Below are 21,816 nucleotides of genomic sequence, written 5' to 3' on the forward strand. Positions count from 1 at the left end.
GTTTTTCGTGTTTTTTTGAGATTTTTATCTTTCGATAAGGATTCGAAAAGAAAAAGGAAGGATTCCCTTTAGAAAGAGAGAAGACGGAGATAGAGAGGGGGGTTGTAGGAAGAAAAAGTTGAACCAAAGCAATTGATTCTGGAAAACTCAAGAGGCAGCACGAGATGGATACACTAGTCCTATTTGGGAGTGGGGGCATGCCGCTTTAAGGGCTATGCGGAAGTATGGAAGTCGATCCCTGGCTCGGGTATGCTGATATTTTCTTTGAAGAGAATTCTGAGAGAAAACATGCTGCTTTAATCTTCTCATTCTTCCTAAGACTTTGGCATGACTAGTATCACTTAAAGAGCCCTAAGGTCCTACAATTTACTATCAACTCATGTGCACCAATAAGAATCTCTGTATTTCACGCCCATGCTATGCACGCATAATAAATGATCTACACAGTAGGGCAGAGACCTGCCTAACATGAACAAAAGAATAGAAAAAGAGTCACATCAACTCAAGTCAAATCCGGCACCAGAGCTCACTGCGTACAAGAGCTTGCTCCGCAATGTCTCCGCGTCAGAGTACCGTGGTAGTTTGAGAAGGTTGACACAGGTGCTGGTGCTCGGAAGTCGTTCCTGGTCCTCGCTGGAGTCTCTGATGCTGAAATGGGGTCGAAGGTGACTGAAACCGAGCAATGGAGCTCGAGGAGTAGACGTCACAAATCGGATAACTTTTTGCCGCTCTTCGTTGGTCATCTCATGCATGACTTGCCAGAACAATGCAATAGTTGGGTGCTCCAGATTATCATCACCTATCACGTATACACCTCCATACTGAGTGTTGCGACGCAGGTCCTCCACATCAATGTCGGCCTTGTCTCCGCTCACCAATGTTTGCAACTCGGATTGATTGAACATAGACAACCAGGCGGGTTGAATGATCTGACCCAGACCTTGCAAGAAAGCATTGGTCTGAAGAGCAGGTTGCACCTGCAGGCGGTAACGAGCCATGTAGGAAATGTAGACCAATCTGTTCTTGTTCGTCACTGGGGTCTGCGAGCCGTTTGGCTTCAGCTCTGCTGTGACAGTGCGGTTGGTTCCACTGGGCATCCGAATGATATTATTGACGGTGAAGTCGAGGCCAAAGTCTTCCACATTGCCGGGGTAATTCTTCAGTTGTAACTAATAGAACAAACCGGTCAGCTGCGGGTTCACAAACAGAAAGGAAATCTCAACCTAGTCGAGTGACCTCACTTACCAAACCTTGGTACAACCCCTCGTCGAGATCTTTCAGATCGTTCAAGTTCGCGCGATAAGAGGATTCCTTCACCGCAGATCTGGAGCCTCCTGTTAAGGCCCATTTCAGAAGGAAAAATGGTGCAAAGTTGACATCGACCAATATTCCCTCATAGAGACACTTTCCAATGACTCGACCGAGGAATTCATAGCGTCGAAGAAGACCACGCACGTCATCCTGCCATTCAATACTTGAACTTGTGAGGCCTGCCTCGCTGAGTACCGCTTTGAGCTGGTCAACCGCTGTCGGGCTTGGATACAGCAGATGGTGGTCATTTTCTGCAAACATGCTCTCGTGATCATCCGTTCTGAATGCTTCTGCCGTGATGCTGGTCAGAAACTCCTTTGTCACACCGCCGCCATCAATTCCGGCTTCCATTGCTCCAAACTGGTCAATAAAGCTGATCTGGATTGGCTCCTTGAGACCGTCACCCAAGCTGTAAAATTGAGAGTATGCATCTTCGAACACGCTTTCCCGGCGAATGTCAGCGTGGTGTCGGGCCAAGATATTTGCTGCACTCTCAGATGCTCCAGTCAGCATGGAAGTTTGGGCCACAGACAAGCGCCAGGATTCGGGGTCGACGAAGCCTTTACGGCGACGTTGTTGATCTCTAAGTATGAATTGACGGAAGATTTGCACTCTCGTGGCAAATGGGATGAAGAAAGGCATATTTCGAAGAATTTCCAACCTAGGAGCAATGGCAGCTAAAGCATGCTTGTGGGCTTGTCTGCGTTGACGCTCTCGCATAGCCTGAATGTTGATCAATCGTCGTGCATGGCTGTTACCAATAAGGTGAGAGGGTTCCTGATCTTCATCGTCGAGCAGATCAGGCTCGCCATCCTCATCATCATCTTGGAATTCATGCCGTTTCTCTTCTTCTGCCACGACAGCTGGAATAAAGCCTTCCATGTCAAAACGATCCGTCATGAGCCAGTGATCTTGAGGGAGGAACTTTCGCCGAGAACTAGAAGCATGTCAGTTACAGATGTCTAAGTCATGCAGTAATAACTTGTCGACTTACTCTCTCTCGTGCAGCATTCTCAATAAGCCAGTAACCAACCCTTTGAAATAGTCAAGCGGGATGCCTGTCACTCCGGGAAGGTCATTAGATCCATCCCCCTCCCTAGCACCCGCTTCGGAATACTCATTCAGTCCAGGTAATTGCGTTGAGTGATTGAAATAGCTTCTGAGATCCACAGTGGATGACGGAACGGGCCCTTTCTTCGTCAAATCGGCAACATTCCAGTAAAGAGTGAATGCGAGATTCTTGAGGAAAATAGTCATGCTTTTGATGTCTTCCAGAGGCAGCGCACTCTCTTTTGTCCACGAAGACTGGACATTGGCTGAGGCTGCAAATGGCGACGCACCTGAGAAGAACTCTTCGTCGTCCATGACTTTCAGAACGAACGTGTAAAGCTCGAGAAAGAGGAGAATGATCGTCCAGTCCTGGTCTTGTTCGTATCGACTCCCATCCTCCGGTTCTTGCAGTAATGGAAGAACCCTAGTCGAGTCTTTGCTAATGGATTGGAAGACCCGACTGGATCTAGATGCCTGCCAGAAGTATTTGATCGCCGGTATCTTCGTGCCGGGTTGGCCAGAGACCGCCGAAGGCGCTGAGCCCAGGTATAACCACATTCGAATGTCGTCTCCGCGCCGAGGGAACACCCTCAACAAGTTTAAAGCATATTTGGCGAGTATTTTGGCTTCTCTCGATGCCTCTGATACTCTATCGGATGGGTCTGTCTGAGAAAGGTTGGGTGTGTTGATGCGAGAAAGTAAACCCGTGATGCTGCTTTGGTTAACGAGGCTACTGACTTGCTCCTTGACAAATGGATGCAATGAAGGACCACTGATTGTACCCGGATCGTTCGATTCATCCACCTCGAAGCACCGTGTGAGGTATGCGGATGTTGAATTCAGTAATTCAGAGACCACATTTAAGAATCCTAGGTCGGGTGTTTGCAAACTAGCTTGGCCCGGAGAAGCATATCGGTGAAAGAAGATCAAGTATGCAAGCAGCCAATGTCGAGCTTCGATATCCTCGACGGATGGGCGTCCCTTAGCTGAAGCAATGCATGATTCGATTGCGGGAGCCAATAGTTTATAGTTGATTTGATGTGCCATCCCCTCAAGTCCACCAAGAAATGCGGCCAGGTTTGGAATGGTGAGATATGACATGGCAAGAGCTTCATATGCAGTCATGGTTTCCGAGGTAATCGGTCGAAGAAGAGCCAAAACAGCGCCCGTCAGATGTTCCGGTGACAGGTCTCCCAACAGCGCGATGTTCTTTGTCAAGTATGCCATCGCTTGATAGTATTGCTCCGCAATCGTTGCCATCCTTTTCGGTATCAAGTCGACCAAGAAGACCATTGTCCGGAGCAGGGGCAAAACTGCCGCTCCGTGAGTCGGGGTTTGCGTGGCCGAGCTGAGGGCACGGAAAATAGCGATAGCCAGTCTTTTCAATAGCTCGGTCCATTCACCTTCTGTGGCAATCGTCGGAAGAGCATGGAAGGTCTGCTGAAGCACTTGGCAGAAGTATACCAGGCGTAAGACATCTTCCTGGCTCTTTACCGATCCCACAAACTGGACCAAAATCCTGAGCTGGCCCAGACATTGCTCCGCTGTAGGATATGGTGGTGCGGAAAGACGTGACAGGTACTCCAGTCGCTCAACATCCGTCGTTGGGCGCGTTTTATTGTCGAGTCCCAAAGCGCTGCAGACTCTCTCCCACTCGAAGTTATCCCATTCAGAACTCCATTCCGCATATGTTGCTTTCCTGCTGCGATGACCCCGCCAAACTCGCTGGACGGTGCGGCATGCGGTTTGTCGATCTCTCTCGAGCTGTCTGAGTGCTCGTTCTCGCTGAGCAATGGCGACTGCGCTCTCGGGGTTCGCGGCATGGGGGGTTTTCGAGTAGGCGAGTTTCCGGGGAATGCAGCGAATGGATTATTGGCCCGGCCACTGAGGTTCACCTGTCGCGGCCGACGAGAGTTTCCTGTGAAAGATTGAAACATGGCAGCCGCAGGAGCTGCTTCGTGCAGAGAAAACGGAAAAGAATTGCAGAGCAAATGAAACGATTCCCCAAGCTGCCTGTGAAGCAAGAAAGGCAAGCCTGCGTCACCGTCGGTTGAGGGAAAGGTAAAGAACTATGACATCGCCGTCGCCGGGGGTCCGATACGGAGAGCATGGCGGGCTTATCGGCCTGTGTGCACAGACCACTCCCATCTCTGAGCGGACTCATTTTGGTACCTTAACAAACATCGCCACTGGAACATTCTCGTTGTTTTTAATACACAGTAATCAGGTAGTGTACCTAGACACGAGTAAATTGAATGATCATGACTCGCTGTATAGATTTATTTGCCGTCGCCTACGTACATGTAGTACACATTGCCTATAAACAAATATCGGCGGCACTATGTACTGTAGGTGATATCAAAATATCAGGAAAGATGCACTATGGCAATGAAATAGATACGAAAATAACCACAAGGCCACTGGATCTTTGGTGGCCTAATCCGTGAGAATCGTTAAGATGATACAAAGCTGCCTTTGCTCCGATGCCAGATCTTCCAAGCCCGGCGGAGAGTATGCGTATGTTAAGAATGGCAGATGTCCACCGATGCCTCGGGAATCTCCATAATCCAATCTAAGATGATGTTGTAAAGACTATAATACATGGGATATTCAAACGGCCAGCGGATATAGAAAAAAAAGCTCAACAAAGTTACTGAACACTGCCCCGGAGAGACGCTTTTGAATGGTATGCTGGACCACTGGCAGAAAACTCAAGAGACTTCCAGTCGCCTAGGCTGCTGCACATATGGTTGGTTCAAAGTACAAAGACAAGCTCCGGTAGGCAATTCGCTTGTCTGAGGCCTTCTGAGAACTCATCTGGTGTTCGGGTTGGGTTGGGGTTGGGTTTCGGGTTTGAGTCCTAATCGATGCAGGAACTTCGGCTGTATTCCCAGGGCCACCAGATCTGTCGTCTGCGCTTGCACTTATGCTTTTGAACTTGCCTCCTCGGCCTCATTCTTGCGATTGAAGTCTGCTAGGCGGGCATCCTCGGCTTCAGCGGTCTCGGCCCACTTCTCTAAGTAGTCCTTCCCCTGGAATCCTCTGATCACGGTGACTTTTCGACCATTCCGCTCGATATCTTGAACATAGTTTGACGGTGTCTTGCGCATGTGTTTCGTGATGAAGGGGTGGAGCTGAAGCGTTGTTAGCAAATCCGATGCATCAGCCAAGTGGTGCCACGGCCTGCTATACTCACCATGAATGGTTCCTTGGCAGTCTCAGCGGTGTAACGTCTTCCTGGGATTTCGAGTTTTTCCGCAGGCACGTAGTAACGGTGCTTCTTCGCATCGGGTATGTACGTGCCTCGCTTGTCGAAGTGGCCCATGGAGCCGGTTCGGTTTCCCTTGTAGTAGCCACCATTGACTTGCTTGGTGGTCAAGCGCAAGCGCGCCATCATTGGCTGTGTGGGTTTGAGCATTATGGCGACAATTTCGATGCCTCGTAGTTGAAAAAGAAGAGGGATGGAGCGAGTCGAATAGTCCGGAGGGAGTTGGCAGTCAAAACTCGACGAATGAACGGGTCGCGCTAATCTCCGCGCCGAGAACTTTTTTTCTGCCGGGAAAAAAGTTCGACACCATCTACACCCCTCTTGAAAGAAGCCGTCAGATCGTTTGGTACTTTCTTTAGTACTGATTTGAAGCTTCTTTTACTCAGGGAATTTGGTTTCCTTGATTTCCCCTCCACTATGCCTCGCAGCCAAACACAAAAGCAGGGTCCGAAAGACCGCTCAGCGCAGAAACCAGCGCAGAAGCGGAAAAGCTCTCGGTCACTCAATGCACTGGCTATTGCAGAGAAACAAATCCCAACCCGATTGGGTGTTCGACGCAGTCGTCTAGGAGCCTACGACGATGGCTCCAGCCGCAAGAGAACCACCGGCGGCGATGACGACGAGGACGACGACGAAGAAACCCCCCACCACAAACGCCGCAGAACTGAGGATGGCGGAAGCCTTGACGGCGGCAGTGATAGCGAGGGACATGAATGGACACTCGGACAAGTGAACAGCGATGATGACAGTGAACTAGACAGCGACGAAGCTCTCGGTGAGAGCGACGAAGAGCGATTCGAAGGCTTCACTTTCCGCGCATCCAAGTCCACGTTCAAGCCAAAGAAAGCGGCCCCTCAACCTAAGAAGCCCTCAGAGATTAACTTGGATGAGGACTTCGACGAGTCAGATGAAGAATCTGACGGTGAGGACTACGACGAGGACGATGACCTAGGAGAAGACGCAGTTGATCTCACGACCGCCTGGGATATGAATGCAGCGGCCGATGAGGAGGAGACCAAGGAAGCCGCAGCGAAAGCCAGACGAGCTGCGAGAGACGATAGCGATGAGGACTCTGGGTCAGAGGGGGACAGTGAAGGTGATGCCAGCGATGACGATCTTTCTATCTCGGACGATGATACTAGTGTGGATCCTCACGGACTATCGAAACTACAAGACTTTGTCCAGTCTATGGAGACTGAGAAACCTACCAAACGCACTCAGAAGTCACAAGAGCAGGGCAAGCCATCGGAATACGGCTTGACTTCCTCGAACAAATTGACTATTGCCGATCTCCTGCCCTCGATCACGGACTCCCGCCTCAAAAACTCCCTCAAACATGTCGACGCTGTGGTCCAAGCATCAAAAACGGGCATCCCGGGGAAGCTAGACGCTCCTCTGGCAAAACGCCAACAGGATCGACTCGACCGGGCTGCTGCCTACGAGAAGAGCAAGGAGACTTTGAACCGATGGCTCGAGACTGTGAAGGCCAACCGCAGAGCCGAACACTTGTCCTTCCCGCTCCGTGATCCCGATGCCGAGCAGACTCACCGTTTGGAAGCTGCCAAGCCGCAGACAGACCTAGAAAGCGCAATCCAGAACATTCTTGTGGAGAGTGGTCTGGCTGAGGCTGAAGGTAAAACGGCCGAGGACCAGATCCAGAGCTTTGAGGAGTTACAAGCTCGCAACATTCCGGTCGAGGAGATTCAGGCACGCCGGGCAGAACTGCGCAAGCGACGTGACCTTCTTTTCCGAGAGGAAGTGCGCGCCAAGCGTATCAAGAAGATCAAGAGCAAGTCTTACCGCCGTGTGCATCGCAAGGAGCGCGAGAAGCTGGAGCAACAAGAGCGCGAGGCGCTTCAGGCAGCCGGCGTGGATATGGACGACATGGATCAAGAGAAGAACGAGCGCATGCGAGCCGAAGCCCGCATGGGCTCCAAGCACCGTGACAGCAAATGGGCCAAGGGCTTGAAAGAGACCGGTCGCACTGCCTGGGACGAGGAGGCCCGCAACAGCGCAGCCGATTTGGCTCAACGAGAGGAAGAGCTACGGAAACGAATCGAGGGCAAGCGTGTTTCCAATGGAGATGATGACTACTTGAGCTCTTCCAGCTCCGAGTCGGAAGATGAGGATCCTTTCAACGAACAAGGTTCCGATGTGGAAAGAGAGAAGATTCAGCGAAAACTCAATACTCTCACAGGCCCTGTCGATGCTTCGGGTGCCGTTAAGGGACCTCATGCCGACCTCTTTGAGATGAAATTTATGAAAAACGCCGACGCCGCTCGCAAGGAACAGAATGATGCGGAGCTTCGCCAACTCGAGCGTGAACTCAACGGAGAGGAAGCCCAGCCCGATGCAGAGACTGAAGTCGGTCGGCGAAAGTTCGGTCAATCAAAGAAGGCCGATCCGAAAGCTCGCGCAAAGCAGTTGCTCAAGAATGAATTCGAAGAGAAACTGGGTTCTGATGATGAAGATGCACAGGCGATCGAGTCTGACGATAACATGGACATTGTAGTCAATGGTACCACCAAGCAGAAATCGGGGGCCTCCGGTAACAAGAAGCCTTCGCAAGCTTCGCGCGACTCTGTTAACCAACAAGACGACACACCCGCGGAGGACGAGAATCCTTGGCTAGTTCAGACTGGACGGACCAACAAACGCCGAACCGGCCCAGACGCGCAAGAGAGCATTGACATCTCGCTTGATGCTAGCCTGCCTCAAGCTGTTTCTGCAAAGCCACAAAGCAAGAAGCAAAAGACAAAGGCAGCTCTCGCTAAGCAGCAATTCGACGCCGATAGCGACAGCGACGATGAGGCAAAGGTCCCTGTCCTGCTCAAGAATCATGACCTCGTGAAGAGAGCCTTTGCCGGCGATGAGGTCGTCCAAGATTTCGAGCAAGACAAGATGGACACCATCGAAGACGAGGGCGATAAGGTCGTCGACAACACACTTCCGGGCTGGGGAAGCTGGGCCGGTGAAGGTGTTAGCAAGAGACAGCAAAAGAGGCAAAAGCGGGATATCACCACTGTTGCGGGTGTGAAGCCCCAGCAGCGTAAGGATGCCAAGCTTGATCGGGTCATCATCAACCAGAAGCGAGTCCAGAAGGTAAGAAAAGTCTCGTCTCTACACAGGCGTACATCGTCGCTAACTATTTTCCTTCACTATAGAACAAGAAGTACATGGCAAGTCAGCTGCCGCATGAGTTTGAGACCAAACAACAGTACGAACGATCACTGCGACTCCCACTGGGCCCCGAGTGGTCTACAAAGGAGACCTTCCAGAGCGGCACCAAGCCTCGTATCATGATCAAGCAGGGCGTCATCAAGCCCATGTCGAAGCCCATGCAATGAACGGGAATATTTGGAATCATAGACATCTTTGTATCTTCTTATACCATGTGACCCATTCCGGCGCAATACTCCTTGAATCAAAAGCATTTCCACATTTCCATTGCATCCATAGCTGGAGCGTTATCAAAGTACGGGGGAGATTTGCAGACTAGAACCAGAAAGTGAAGTCTGAGGAGATGACACCGATCTCAGGAACATCTACTTCAGATTGCCTTTAATGACACCTACGATCTTGGAGACCTGACCTCACACTAAATTCGATGCCTTCCTTGCACCTCTAGGTCATGACTCATGGCCATTCCCACATTGGACGGTGCCGACAGCCGCACCTTGGCGGGCTTGATGGCTGCCCATAGCTGCCGCTGTGTGGGCGCCTCAACCGGACGACTGATGGGGTACTACTCCATACGAAGCCCAGCTCTCAGATTAACTATATCTTCCAGTCTGTTCGCATTATTCTACCCTCATAGCACCGGATGAGCAAATGCAGAAGCTGAGAGGAGTGAAAGCGTCCTTGGTCGACTTTGAATCGGCTTTCAGAGTACCAGTCCGCCAGAATCTGCGGTGGAAGCCGGGTTTTCTGTGATGGGGTTTTCTGTGATGGAGAATGCGAGTGTTGAGAAGGGAATACACCGTGGTTGTAGAGGTCTTAAGATCTACAATGTAAAAGAGATCATGAAAAGGCTGTACAAGGTGTATCGTACTGAGTGATGATAGTGGTTCAAGAAGTTGAAGATCTTAACAGGTTATGAGCCTGGCCGCAGTTGTCGTAGTTGCAGTCGCGATCCTCACAGCACGAATTCTTGTTTGATTTGGCTGGTTTCCCGGCGCAGCTGTTCAGATTGCTGCTTCCAGTCCTGGCCGATCGGGAGGTCTGAAGTCAGGTCGTGAATATTGTGCAGCAAACATCAACGAGCAAATCTTGGACGCAAATTACGACGTGCGGCAGCTACTGATGCACAGCAGTGGGAATAACTCAATAAAGATCCCAGACCAGTCGCGTCTATTTCAGGAAGTTCAACCCTGGTGACTGGTCTGGTATCCTTATTGGGTTGTTCTCGCTGATATGCATCAGCAACTGCCGTAGTCGTAATTCGTGTCCAAAATGCGCTCGTTGATGCTTGCTGCAGAATTTCACGACCCCCTGACAGAGGGGGCCGTTGGCTTCCTGGCACCCAGGATCTGACTTCGGACTTGATCAAGGACCCGATCGGCCAGGAATGGAAGAAGTTGAAGATCTTGACAAGAGGTGCCTTGCAACCTAAAGTCGTCCATTCATGTACACAGTATGATTGGATCTAGCTCATCATCACCGTGGAACAAGTCCAGACCGCTGAAGCCCAGATTCACAAATGTAAGGGGCGACTAGTATCATCCATTTGCCCCATTGTTGGGGCACCCTCTTACCGGGAGATCCGGCCTAATAAGCGACCACGCGAGACACGTCTCATGGGATGGAGGAATTGCGGCTGTGGCTCAGCTCGCAGTGCAGCAACATGGGTCCGATGAGGCTGGCCGATGAAAGCTTTCGGTTCATGGTAGTACCTCGACTGCCAGACTACCCAAATTCCACGGGTATCGCCCTGTATCAAAGTGCCCATTCGACATATGGATGTTCAAAATCGGGTTCCAATGCATCCCTCATCACACCAACTCCAAGTCGGACGTTGTTAAGGTGACGAGGCTCCTCAAAGGGGTTTCCTCCTTCATCGTAAATGAAATCTTCTACCTCCTTTTCAACCCATACACCGTGTCCATATGTAGGGCTCTCCTGCACGATTGGCACGCCGATGGTAATTTTGGGTCTTGATCCCGCATCCCGGTCCCCCCACAGCGTGCTCTCCGATACCATTCGCTTGATTTCTTCCAACATACTATACCAGTCTCCATCGCCAAGAAATTCCAGCAGACTGAGTCCAATGGAGCGAACGGAGTTTGGTAACGTCTTGAGGAAAGAGACACAGTCATCCTGTGAGATAACAAAGTCGGAGAGTTCGAAATGGCGCAGTTTCGACCATTGTTCCATAGGCACAATGCTCTGTAATGGGAGAAGAGGATATCTGTCGGAATAGGCGAGGTCTTCATTAAATGTTGTATGCAGCCTGAACTCTTCCATGTCTTTTGCTTCACAAGTGCCCGGTGCAGACGCCCATTAAGCAGAGATCGCCAGCATGCTTCGAGGTCTTCCTGACGTTCACCATTGACAAGCAAGGCAATGTCCAGACGGCGGAAGCCCGGCTTCTTAAGCACGGTAACGAAATGGTCGTACTCTTCGCAGGGCTCATCGAAGATTGTGCAGTTGATTCCCGTGGGGATAGAGCTAGAAGTCATCACCAGCTCAGAAACAGAGTTGGGTTCGTTGGCGAGGACACGTATTGCCGTACGGAACCCGCGGTACCGATCTCTAAGTTCTGGGTATTGATTCCACGTATATGCAGTAGCCGGGGCCCAATGGTCTCTAGGGTACAGCCAACCACGAGGAATGGGGTAATTGAAGCCTTTCGGGAAAGCACGAATCATAGGGGTCGGGTAAAGCGGGGTGATGAGGTTGCCGTGGGCTGCAGGTGTGATGGTAATTCGCTTTAGCGTAGGAAACCGCTTAACGCCAAACGCGAACGCTTCCAGATCACTCCGATCGGCAAGAACATCCTTCTGTTGACGCAGCAACTGCAGATAATGTTGCCAGGCCTCCCTCAGGGAAGGCTGAGCGAGCACCAGTTCTCTGCGCGCGATATGGTCAGGCCTATCCACATCACGACGTTTCCGGTATTCTAGAACGCCAAGGTTTTCCTCACAAGCGTCTTTGAACCATCTGGGACACCCATCTCTCCTTTTATACTTATGGCGCTTAATGACGTCCTCTCTGATATCCGGGTGGTATTCCGCAGCCCATTCTCTGTTATTATCGGGTTCATCCTCGTCCGAGAGCAATTCATGTCCACTACCAAGGCCATTTCCAATTACTCGTGCTGGACCACGATACAAGCGCGCCTCATCCCAGATAATCTCATTGATCTGATGGCGGAGCTTGTCGTGTGATGCAATGTTGAGGGGGTTGGCGGATAAGAAAACACGATTGAGTCGAAGAAACACTGCATTGTTGAATTGCTTACATGCCAGACGCAAAGATTTGATGTCGGCATTGGATAGATGTGACTCAATACAGCCCCAGAGCTCCCGGGGGAGCGCGGGGGGATTGGTATAAGCCATAGTGATATTGTAGAGTTGAACTTGAGACTTTGTGATAAAGTGCGCGACATGCGAACCACGGACGCCGAATTCAGGGGCTGTGGACCCTACCACCTCTACACAGCAAAGCGCCTCAGGCCCTCAGCCACATCAGTCTGCCCTGCCACTTTGGCAGGGCATTTCAGCTGCTTTTTCAGAGGCCAACTCACAACTGCCAGGGAAAAAAGAAGAAAAAAAAAAGACATGATCTGGAGTCTGGACTCGACAAGGTTCTGTACCTGTCCCACATCGATGGGAGCTCCTCCAACACAACGACCGGTTTACACAATCTCGGCCACTGTTCCCACATGGTCTTGCCGTTTCACACTTCAGAATTCGAGATCCCTCAGTCGCACAGGCAGTGAACGTGACGCTCAAAAGACGGCTTCCGAGGCCAGACACGAGCCTTTATACCCCGTACCTCTGACGTCCAGCTCGCCCTGGAGTCTGGACCTTACCTGCATGTACGTAGTAGGTACTCTTCCCCATGAGTACAAATCTCCGCAGTCACAGATGGCTCCTTCCATACTTAAGACAATCAAGTGCACTTGCCGTACCCTAGGTACATGGGTTCCGTTCAATCAGTGGCTGGGCACGTGCGTCATATTCCAGATCATAACAAACCATGTATCAACCAGCAATCTCCCACGGTCATGCCTTCTCATGCCTTCTCTTCTGACCAATTTTCCCAAGAGAATCACCTTAACGTAGAAAGTTTCTTGTCACAGGAATTGGTTCTGTAGACCCACAGTAACAGAACATGGCCAACGACAACAAAGTAGACGCTCCGTAAGTGATCGTCATATCACAAGGCAGCTGGACGATAGCATCGCGTGAAGAGACATTCACATCCATTCACATCTCCAAATATTACAAAAAAGCAATGAAGAGATCCATGGATACATGATCTGGTGACTCACCCTCGATCTTCAGTCATGTTTTTCTATCTCGTGGATGAACTTCCTCCACATGGACGATCTCTTGGCAGTGCTACCTGGAACTTGACATCTGATTTCACATCTTTAAACAGCCCCAAACAAGACTCTACGTGACTTCTATTTTCCTCATCAGTCCGGGGTAAGTGGGTATGCTCTTCCGTTGCTGTGTTTTTGCCTACATTCTTGGTGGTGGGGACAACGTCACGTCGATACCCGTGTCCCTACATTGCTGAACAGAACACGCTTCCCACTCCTCCCGATCATTCCCCTTGATTTAGATTATGTCCCACACTGCTAACTAGTAGTAACTGTCATGAAGATCAACGGCCTACGGAATCTTTAGCAGATCCAATCACAACAAACGGGCGCGTCTGCTTTGTCCCAATTGGGACCTGAGATTCAGAGACCCCGGCCCCGACGGGTCTAGTGCATTCTTTTGGAATCCCAAGCACCTACTTGTAAGTATGTTGCCCTCGGACGATGTCCTCTCGTGTGAGGGGCTGGTTTTACTTTGTCCCATGTCAGCCACGAAAGTCATCCTGTCTCTCGAGTGATTCATATAAGTTGGATCGAATCGGAGATTTGTATTGACTTTCTATCTTGTCTCTTGTGACAAGATTTGGCCTGCATCATGGAGGGCACCAAATTGAAGGCGGCTTTGCTGACATGGCTTATAGCTGCAGAAAAAGCCCACTGTTTCCCACGGGTGGGAACTGCGGTAGGAAGTATACTGCAAAGTACAGCTGTTGATTCTGCGACTTCCTTTGAGACCCAATATCCACCTTCAAACAGTGAGAGCAGGCTTCTCATTCCAGAGTCTCATCCAGTACGTCGTCTCATGGAAAGAGACTCCATGATATATGGCAAGATGCTGACCATTGAAATAGGTATATCGAGTAGCTTTGCAACACGACGGCCATTCATCACAGCAGCCGTTTCCCAATTTTGACGTTGCTGAGTTTATCGACGGCTTAGAAGACTTGTTGAGCTCAGCAAGCACGACGGTCTCATCGTCGACTACTACAGCTGGATCTGTGGCACATACAGCGCAGACTCCGCCAGGTACTACTGTCGCCCAAGGTAGGGTCAACCACTTTGCCATTGCAGTACTTTCCAAGCATTCTAATACTTCATAGGACCCGTTACCACAGAGATTTCGCTCCCAGTTGGACCGGATCACCCCAAAACCATGAATGGTCAAGATATCTTCCAGCCGGTGGCCACTGGCCCTATTCCTGCCAACATCAAGTCTCGAGATGATCACCCAGTGAAGAACTTACACGTAAGATATGATACTAAATGCTGCCACCATTGGAATAAGAAACCCTAATATTATATAGGTCAACACCTCCGATCCTCTTTCAACCAACAAGTTCTACGCCGGACTCTTCCTCGGTACCCAGACCAATGCAACTTTCACTCAACCCTACTCTCTGGCATGGTCCAAGGGAGGCGGCTCCTTGAAGAGCTGGGGTATGGGCATCTCCCATGTCCAGCCAGGCATGCTCGCATTCGGTCCTGAGAACCGAAAGATTCCGGGAAATCCAGTGCAGTACTATATCAACCCAATTGGTCTGCAGCATCTGATTTTCTCTGCAACTGAACTCAATCAGTCGAGCGTAATGGACACCGAACAGCCCACGGCATTCTCTGCCAACGCTGTCCTCAAGCGCTCCCCAGGCTCAGCTCAGCAGATCACCTTCCCTCTTGTGCAAGGCATGGGCTATGCGACAGCGGTGTACAATGAACTGGAGCCTCTGATCGAAAGTGGCGTGTTTTTCCGCAAGGTCGTCAGCGCCGGTTCACCCAGACCAGGCATTTTTAAATATAGAGTTGACATTGAGGATGACACGACCTGGCTCCTATATGCCACTCCGGCTGATGGCAAAGATCCAAAGTTCAAGCTAGTTTCGAAGTCCAGTCTTCGCGGCCCTGAGGGCTTCTCCGGTACCATTCAGATTGCCAAGAATCCTGCTGGTACCTCTGGCGAGAAGTTCTACGATAACTCGTCTGGTGTGTATCCCACAACAGGACATATCTCAGGCTCTGTTACCGGTGATGTTGGCAGCTACAGCCTCTCTTGGACCAAGGCCGGAAAGGATGTTGCGGGCACTCCTCTCCTCATGTTTGCGCTGCCCCATCATATCCAATCCTTCGATAAGGCGACCCAGGGCCGCATCACCAATATCAGCCTCCGCACCACTACCAAAGGCAATGCTACAGCTGTCATCGGAGAGAGCTGGACCATGGTCGAACCAAATCTGCCCGTCGATATAGGCTTCGCCCCATGGTCACCCACCCACGGCAGTGCTCATGAGCTCTCGCCCGCTGCCCAGCAGGCCATTCTGGAGATTGCTCCACAGGAACTGAAGCAGAACATTTCCAAGCAGACAGATCTGAACAGCATGTACTACAGTGGCAAGGCGCTAAGCAAGTTCGCAACGCTAGTATACACCGTCAACCAACTCGGCAACAACGTCGATCTAGCCACGAACGCCTTCCAAGAACTAAAGAAGTCGTTCGCGAACTTCGTGCAGAACAAGCAGCAATTCCCGCTCGCATACGACACCGTCTGGAAGGGCGTTGTCTCGACTGCCGGGTATAGCGGCGATTTGAACCAGGATTTCGGAAACACCGCGTACAACGACCACCATTTCCACTACGGCTATTTCGTCCAGGCCGCCGCCATCATCGGCTCCCTTGATCCGGCCTGGCTGGCCGAGAACAAGGAATGGGTTAACACGCTCGTTCGTGACGCTGGCAACTCCGTCGCAAATGATCCCCGCTTCCCCTTCTCCCGCTCGTTCGATTGGTACAACGGCCACTCCTGGGCTAAGGGTCTCTTCGAGTCGTTTGACGGAAAGGACCAGGAGTCCACCTCGGAAGATACCATGTTCGCGTATGCGATCAAGCTATGGGGAAAGACAACCGGTGATGCGAGCATGGAAGCTCGCGGCAACATGATGCTAGGCATCTTGGGTCGATCTCTGAACAACTATTTCCTGATGGAGGAGGGCAACACCAACCAACCGGCAAACTTCACTGCAAACAAGGTTACTGGAATTGTGAGTTTCTCTTCTGTTCATACTGGACCGTATACTAACCAGACCCAGCTATTCGAGAACAAAGTCGACCACACCACTTACTTCGGCGCCAACCTCGAATTCATCCAAGGGTGTGTATATAAACATCCCCTCTCTTTCCTGCCGAACCCCAGCTAACAATCACAGCATCCACATGCTCCCCCTAATGCCCCACAGCCCCTTCACCCGCCGAAAAGAATTCGTCCGACAAGAATGGCAGGCCATGTTCGCCGAGAATGCCTCAACCCCAGCTTCCAAGGTTGACGGTGGGTGGAAGGGTGTGCTATACGCCAATCTCGCTCTCATCGACCCCAAGGCGTCGTGGGAGTTCTTCGCCCAGCCGAATTTCAATTATAGTTGGATTGATGGTGGAGCCACGCGCACTTGGTACTTGGCTTTTGCCGCTGGTGAGTTTATCGTATTGACCATGTCTGGCGGGGACTAACGAGGATTATAGGTCTTGGTGGCGCTTGAGGGTTATCTTTCTTTTGCTTCTTTTATGCGGTCATTGCGGGTGCAGCAGTGGGATGGAGTTGGAGGTTCATTTGGCTTATCTTTCGTCTTTTGGCCTTATGACTTTTGCTTTTGGGACGGCGAGGTCGTCTTGCTCTAGTGCCTAGCTACGTATTTAGGACTGCGTATATAGAAACGAAATGACAATTTTTGGATAGGACATCGGGAGTCTTTAGGTACCTACTCACTAGGTAAATCTACATCAGTAAGAAGTTCTTTCGCATGTCCGACGGGCTCTCGGGAGTGATGGCAGATGCAAATGAGATAACGTTCTGGCTCACTGATCGTGGGTGAGTAAAAACCCGTTTACATGCCCTGCTCTGCTCCTGGCACTTTTATCACATGTCTCGTTCCTGAGAGCTTATCAGACCAAGAAACCAGCCCTAACCCAACCCACCTCACCTCTACCGCTCTACGCAACAGGCAACTCCAAATCCACCACCCAAGGCGCATTCCTAGCCTGATACCCAACATCCATAATACTCGCATTAACAAAAAGCGTCTCCTCCCCAACCCTCAACGGCCTCTCCGACTCCGCACTAACATCAACAAACGCCCCCCTCCTCTCCAACACTTCCTTCTCATCCGTCCCAACCTCTTCAAGTCTCACCCCCTCCTCCCCATCCCCATCCCAAACCCCCCGTCTCGCCCCCCACCCTTCATGAATATGCCCAAAAAGATGAACCCTCGGCCTCGCCCTTCGCACAGCACGCAGCAAATGCCCACAGCCAACATTCAAATCGGGCGGAACAAAGTCCAAAATCCCCAACGGCGGACCATGCGTAAGCATAATAGCAACGCCCGGGTAGTCCGGGACCGGGTTCACAGCCTGCGGGCCCGGATTAAACCTATCCTGAGAGCGAGGGTATGCAAAAGCCCAATTATAGAATTCAGGCGTGTAGGCCGAAGCATAGACGGTGAATTTAGCGCCTGTGGATAGAGTAAAGGAATGGACTCCTTCGTCTAGGTAGATAATACCCGCTTTGCGAGCTCCATCACTCGTCCAGAGGTCTCGGATCGAGGCGGCGTAGGAGGATAGTGCGGTTTTGTCGGGTTTTGTTGTATTGCGCAGCTCGGTTTGCAGATTGTCGTCTGTGTGGAGGATGCGTTCGGTGCCGAGTCGCTCGGGCCGTTGGTGGCGTCTGTAGCCGGTGGAAAGGAAGTGCTCTGCGTCGAGGGTTATGTCGTGGTTTCCGGCTATTACGAGTTTGAGTTCTGCAGTGGCGGAGGCTAGCACGGAGAGGGTTGTTTCGTGTTCGGTGAGGTAGCCTACTTTTGTGAGGTCGCCGGCGTGTAGGAGGATGTCGGCTGCCGGGAGGGGGTGGCGGTAGGGAGTACTTGTGGAGGTTGCTGGGTGCGGGGTGCTTGTGTGGGTGTCTGATAGCATGCAGATGCGGGTTTTGATTGTCATTTTGGTTGTTGTGTAGGTTGTTTGTAGGTATGGGTGGGAGGTTGTAGGTTGTATGGATGGTGGAGGGTTGAAGTGTGGGGAAACTGATAAGGCGAGGTTATGCGGGCACTTCGAATATACTTGCACTTGATGATGGGATATGGAAGTGAATAGATACGATATGACTTGCGTGTTGCAATGTATATCTCCTGTCTTATACACGAGACTGTACATATGAATCCATGTATAGGTATACTGCCCGCGTATCTCAATCGGTACCCCCCATGCCCATTGCCGACAAGTACACAGTACAACTCCAGTGGAATTGAATGAATCATGCCTACGATCGCATTGGAGAAAGTGCCCACGATCCTCCGCACTACAAGATTACCAGAATACATGAACTAGGAAAAATTTCCATGGATTTGACGGCTCAGAGCTCTACAGACAATTTGCATCCTGTGGATGCTCCGATCATGACATAGCTGAAACTCCGATCCACCTGTTGCAACAACCGAATATTTTATTTTATCGTTTACTTGCGGATAGCCTTCTGGTAGAAAGCAAGCTCCTCACCCTCCAGAATGTAACCGTCACAGCGGCCGGACTGACCGGGGCGCGAGGCAACAACGGCGTACAGACGACCGGACTCGAACTGGCGCTCGATGGCGGACTCAGCCTTGCCGGACTCGGCGAAGCGGGCAGCCTGCTTCTTGGCAACGGAGGCGGACTTCTTCTCCTCAGCGGCCTCGGTCTTCTGCTGGCGTCTGCGGCCAATGGGCTGGCCGTAGTGGGCCTCGTACCACTGACGGAAGGGAGCAGCGTCGACCTGGACAACGGCGGACTTGGTCAGGGTGTTTGTGCGGACCAGCTCGTTGTTGGAGGGGTGGAAGGACACTCCGATGACACGGGTCTTGCGGGAGATACCCTCGGAGCCCCACGAGAAGTTGCCGGAGTCGAGACGGAGACCACGGAACTTCTGGTTGCCACCACGGGTGCGGACAAGGTGGATGCGCTTGGTGCCAATACGGGTGTTGGCGGGCTGACGACCCTTCTCGAAGGCTCTGTAGAACGAGACATGTAAGAATACTGCAACGGATTCCTTTCCAAGGGACTCGACATCTCAGGCTAGGTGGGTAGAATCGTACCTCTTCTTGCGGTAGGTAGCGCGCTTAGCACCGGTAGCGCTGCGCTTGTGGCGAGAATCCCGAGAAATACCCATGTTTGCGATTGATGGAGGGGTCTAAGTTGACGGAGACACAGGTTAGATATTGAAATTGTTGATTGTGGGCCCTGAAATTTTCTTTTTCCCGTCCTTCTGTTTCGTCGCAAGCACCGCACAAATCAATATTCGAGTATCGGATAAGTTTGGCGACAGTATTGGTGAGTGGTTGATGGAGTAACGAAGGCGAGATAAAGATCGAAGGTGTCGATGTGGAGGATTTGAACGGGATACCGATGATCGAAATTGATGGGCGCAGCGAGCGAAACAGAATTTTTCGAAAAGGAACCTTGCAGGAATTGAGACAGCCCGATAACTCACCTCTGAATGTGCAGCCCTTCACCAGAAACACGGATTAGTTGTCGTAGGGTTGTCGTGGGAGTTTGAGGTCGTGGAGTCCGTGAATTTCGCAGGGCGCACTGTGTCGCTCGCTTGTGTGATGCCCTAACTGACACTAGTCCCAGTTGGGTATAGTGGACCCAGTCACTGGACTGATCAGGTGATGCTTGCTGATTCATCATTTTTAGTCACGTGCATACATTTCCCATTTCCCAGGTCTGGATCTCGAAGGGCCATCAAAGATGATCCAAAAATCCAAGACAATCTATATCGTACGCAGTACAACACTTGACCCTCCATAGCTCCATTATCTATTCTCTGCTCTCTTGGGCATTTCAATATATTCATTCGACAAAATATTGACTATCTAGCAGTAATCCTGCCGGTCACTCGACTACCTCCTACTGGCTCTTTACCTTCTTCGCCTTCTCCTCCTTCACAATCTGCTTAATTCGCTGGAAAGCACCGAACCCTTCAATAAAACACGAGACAACCCACTTGCACCACAAACCGGACAAGAAAGGCACACCGAGCGGCTTCAATTGCGTGACAGCCAGTAACGTAGATTCGAAAAGATGAATGGCGACGACGGCAGGAAACAGATATGGCTGGATATTGTAGACAAAGTGTGCGAAATCAGGCACGTACTTGTATCCCAAGTACTCGTAGACAGCAGACCCGGGCAGCAAATTGCTCCGCTGGAAGCAGCTGATGTAGGTGAACAGGCACAGTCCGAAGATCACGATCTGCTGGATGCCGCGCGGGGCCTGGTACTCTTTGAGGGTGACTTCGCTGCGGCCCAGGCGCTTCAGGCTGTCCTTGTGGAGGGCGACCACGCGGCCGCGCGCCTCGGAGTAGTCTTTCATCGGGGGGTCGATGGGGACGCTGTAGCGGGTTCCGTGGGCGGTGATGATCAGGTTTGAGGTGCTGATGTCTTCCAGCTGGGCGGCTTTGGCTTGCTTGGCGGAGATTCCGCAGTAGGCTTGGAGGTATAGTTCGAGGGAGTCTTGGTGGTCGGCATTCATGTGCTTGATGATGAAGTCCTTGGAAGACATGGCGATTGGCGTTGAAACAGAATACGCGTGGGGTCAATTGAGTAGATTTATGCCGTAAGGTTAGAATCCGGACTAATTAAGTGCAAAGTCAAGGAGAGGCGGTTGTTTAATGTTGGACTGTCCCACGTCAGAAGAAACATTTAGCGCCAAGGCCTGCGCCTCGGCTCCATGTTTTCCGCCATGTGGATTTCATGTCTATCACGATCATCTCTACAACAACCGCTACATTGACTGCTCCATTGCTTTGAAAACATAATTATAACTCCATTAAGGCCATTGCAGGAATATACTAAGTAGTATATACTCCGGTGTATCGCACTCCTTGGCCCTGCTGACCAGGGACCCCATGGCAAACCCCCAAACATTATCAAAACATTGCTCTATGAATAGCAGCATCAAAGCATTGGTAAAGGATCACTCGTGACGACGTTGGATCTTCGTGATAGTCTCGGCAATGGAGCCAGAAATGGGTGATCAAGCCCTGTTGTTGGTAAATAAAACTCGATCAACTCCTAATTCGATCTTTGAGCAGGCATCCTTGAAAGGGGTGGAGGGGGTGGATGAAGGAAATGGATAGCATGCCTCAGGTTGGTACTTACATCAGAGCTAATGTGAGATCTCCGTGGATACGTGCTTTCAGCTCGACCTCGATCTCCAGATTCAGTTCCAATCTCAACTTCATGCCCTCCTCGTCCAGCATTGACTTCTCCTCCTTGTGGAGGACGTCCATACCGCCGTTGGGTTTGAAGTCGGAGTTTTGGTTGGAGTAAGGCTGGAAGGCTTCGTCGTCATCGTCGGAGTATTCATACTCGTCTGAACCATAGTCGTCTTCATCTGTCTCTTCGTCGTCTTGTTGCACGGGTTGTTTCCGTTTTTGGAGTTGTAGCTTCTTCTGGGCCTTGGTCTGTGGCACCTCCTCTTCAGATTCCTCGTCGGTATAGTCGTCGGCGCTGTCATAGTCTTCGCCTGAGGAGAGGTCATCCGGGACGGGGAACTTCTTGGGCTGCTCTTTGGTCTTTTCGGCGGTGGCCATGATGAGGATGTGTATAGGCTACAGAGTATAAGGGAGGAG

The 21,816-nt window shown here is 51.1% G+C and overlaps 9 protein-coding genes across 9 annotated transcripts; 2 read left to right on the forward strand and 7 right to left on the reverse strand.

Moving 5' to 3' along the window:
- Nucleotides 1–497: 497 nt before the first annotated feature.
- On the reverse strand, nt 498–4,298 carry N7515_001496 (HECT-type E3 ubiquitin-protein ligase; the record flags this gene model as incomplete). Its single annotated transcript, XM_056662240.1, has 4 exons — nt 498–1,169; nt 1,246–2,248; nt 2,306–4,014; nt 4,074–4,298. The coding sequence occupies 4 exons, from the start codon at nt 4,296–4,298 to the stop codon at nt 498–500; spliced, it is 3,609 nt and encodes a 1,202-aa protein (XP_056524353.1).
- A 987-nt stretch (nt 4,299–5,285) lies between these two features.
- Nucleotides 5,286–5,779, reverse strand: N7515_001497 (mitochondrial 54S ribosomal protein mL41; the record flags this gene model as incomplete). Its single annotated transcript, XM_056662241.1, has 2 exons — nt 5,286–5,495; nt 5,558–5,779. 2 exons carry the CDS (start codon nt 5,777–5,779, stop codon nt 5,286–5,288), a joined length of 432 nt encoding a protein of 143 aa, XP_056524354.1.
- A 267-nt stretch (nt 5,780–6,046) lies between these two features.
- Nucleotides 6,047–8,976, forward strand: N7515_001498 (UTP14 family protein; the record flags this gene model as incomplete). The annotated part of the gene is made up of 2 exons (XM_056662242.1): nt 6,047–8,731; nt 8,794–8,976. 2 exons carry the CDS (start codon nt 6,047–6,049, stop codon nt 8,974–8,976), a joined length of 2,868 nt encoding a protein of 955 aa, XP_056524355.1.
- A 1,588-nt stretch (nt 8,977–10,564) lies between these two features.
- On the reverse strand, nt 10,565–12,186 carry N7515_001499 (uncharacterized protein; the record flags this gene model as incomplete). The annotated part of the gene is made up of 2 exons (XM_056662243.1): nt 10,565–11,055; nt 11,124–12,186. 2 exons carry the CDS (start codon nt 12,184–12,186, stop codon nt 10,565–10,567), a joined length of 1,554 nt encoding a protein of 517 aa, XP_056524356.1.
- Nucleotides 12,187–13,773: 1,587 nt separating this feature from the next.
- On the forward strand, nt 13,774–16,699 carry N7515_001500 (glucan endo-1,3-beta-D-glucosidase; the record flags this gene model as incomplete). Its single annotated transcript, XM_056662244.1, has 7 exons — nt 13,774–13,968; nt 14,030–14,222; nt 14,279–14,424; nt 14,483–16,207; nt 16,256–16,317; nt 16,373–16,632; nt 16,683–16,699. The coding sequence occupies 7 exons, from the start codon at nt 13,774–13,776 to the stop codon at nt 16,697–16,699; spliced, it is 2,598 nt and encodes an 865-aa protein (XP_056524357.1).
- Nucleotides 16,700–17,150: 451 nt separating this feature from the next.
- On the reverse strand, nt 17,151–18,149 carry N7515_001501 (uncharacterized protein; the record flags this gene model as incomplete). Its single annotated transcript, XM_056662245.1, has 1 exon — nt 17,151–18,149. The coding sequence occupies one exon, from the start codon at nt 18,147–18,149 to the stop codon at nt 17,151–17,153; it is 999 nt and encodes a 332-aa protein (XP_056524358.1).
- A 514-nt stretch (nt 18,150–18,663) lies between these two features.
- On the reverse strand, nt 18,664–19,350 carry N7515_001502 (40S ribosomal protein eS8; the record flags this gene model as incomplete). The annotated part of the gene is made up of 2 exons (XM_056662246.1): nt 18,664–19,192; nt 19,277–19,350. 2 exons carry the CDS (start codon nt 19,348–19,350, stop codon nt 18,664–18,666), a joined length of 603 nt encoding a protein of 200 aa, XP_056524359.1.
- A 740-nt stretch (nt 19,351–20,090) lies between these two features.
- N7515_001503 (DUF2470 domain-containing protein) lies at nt 20,091–20,744 on the reverse strand (the record flags this gene model as incomplete). Its single annotated transcript, XM_056662247.1, has 1 exon — nt 20,091–20,744. One exon carries the CDS (start codon nt 20,742–20,744, stop codon nt 20,091–20,093), a length of 654 nt encoding a protein of 217 aa, XP_056524360.1.
- A 595-nt stretch (nt 20,745–21,339) lies between these two features.
- N7515_001504 (uncharacterized protein) lies at nt 21,340–21,777 on the reverse strand (the record flags this gene model as incomplete). The annotated part of the gene is made up of 1 exon (XM_056662248.1): nt 21,340–21,777. The coding sequence occupies one exon, from the start codon at nt 21,775–21,777 to the stop codon at nt 21,340–21,342; it is 438 nt and encodes a 145-aa protein (XP_056524361.1).
- Nucleotides 21,778–21,816: the final 39 nt, after the last annotated feature.

The sequence above is a fragment of the Penicillium bovifimosum genome, assembly GCF_028826915.1.
Source record: "Penicillium bovifimosum strain IBT 22155 chromosome Unknown utg000002l_segment0_segment0, whole genome shotgun sequence".
NCBI lineage: Eukaryota > Fungi > Ascomycota > Eurotiomycetes > Eurotiales > Aspergillaceae > Penicillium > Penicillium bovifimosum.